A 954-nucleotide genomic window follows, 5' to 3' on the forward strand; every position below is an offset into this window, starting at 1 on the left:
GGCCCCTCTATCCCACCCCAGGGCAGTAGTGAAGGTGATGCTGAGACGAGCTGGACAGTGATGGGCAGGAAGGGGAGGAAGACCCCGGCGACGGCTGCAAAGGCTGCACCAGCAGAGACCAACCCCTTTTTGGTGCTGGCGGAGCTGAGGGGAGAGGAGGACGCCCCCACAGATGTTCCTGCTCCAACGGGGGGGAATACACCTATGGCCACACAACAACCGGGGGATCCAGCAGCAGCAACAACATCCCCCGCAGCGAACCCCAATGGGATTTCTTCCACACCCACGGCCACGNCCGTGGAAGGAGCGCCGGCGGCAGCAGCACTGCCGGGGGCACCAGAAGCAGCAGCACTGGACCCAACCCCACCCCCCGCAGCGAACCCCAATGGGATTTCTTCCACACCCACGGCCACGGCCGTGAAAGGAGCGCCGGCGGCAGCAGCACTGCCGGGGGCACCAGAAGCAGCAGCACTGGACCCAACCCCACCCCCCGCAGCGAACCCCAATGGGATTTCATCCGCACCCACGGCCACGGCCGTGGAAGGAGCGCCGGCGACAGCAGCACTGCCGGGGGCACCAGAAGCAGTAGTACTGGACCTAACCCCACCCTCAGCGGCACCGGACCTCCATAAGGGGAAAGCATGCAAGCCCCGCAAGACCCAAGGAATAAAGAAAATCCGCAGGCCAGACCTGACGGGGGAAGCCAGGCGCACGTTCTTTCTGGCGCAAACAGCTGCAGCCCGAGCAGCCCGCAAACAATCCGCAGAACTGGCCCAGCGAACTAAGGACCAGAAGCGGCTGATCCATAAAACGTCTGCAGCGGAGAGACGCAGCGAGCTTATCCAGTCTGCCCGTAAGCAGAAGGCGAAAGGTGCCGAAGCCACCCAGGGGACCCAGGCCTCGGGGAGGGAGCTGGGGACTGCTGCTGCGGAGGGGGACGACACGATTATGGAG

The 954-nt window shown here is 64.4% G+C and overlaps 1 protein-coding gene across 1 annotated transcript in view; it reads left to right on the forward strand.

Annotated features, from left to right (window-relative positions):
* Positions 1-60: 60 nt before the first annotated feature.
* The window catches only part of VOLCADRAFT_99977 (uncharacterized protein), a gene marked incomplete at both ends in the record, with an annotated part of 41,726 nt that continues 40,832 nt past the window's right edge, over positions 61-954 (forward strand). Inside the window, one exon of the mRNA XM_002958636.1 lies at positions 61-871. Within this exon, the coding sequence (XP_002958682.1) occupies positions 61-871 (811 nt within the window). The remainder of the gene's footprint in view (positions 872-954) is intronic.

This window comes from Volvox carteri, assembly GCF_000143455.1.
Source record: "Volvox carteri f. nagariensis unplaced genomic scaffold VOLCAscaffold_101, whole genome shotgun sequence".
Taxonomy (NCBI): domain Eukaryota; kingdom Viridiplantae; phylum Chlorophyta; class Chlorophyceae; order Chlamydomonadales; family Volvocaceae; genus Volvox; species Volvox carteri.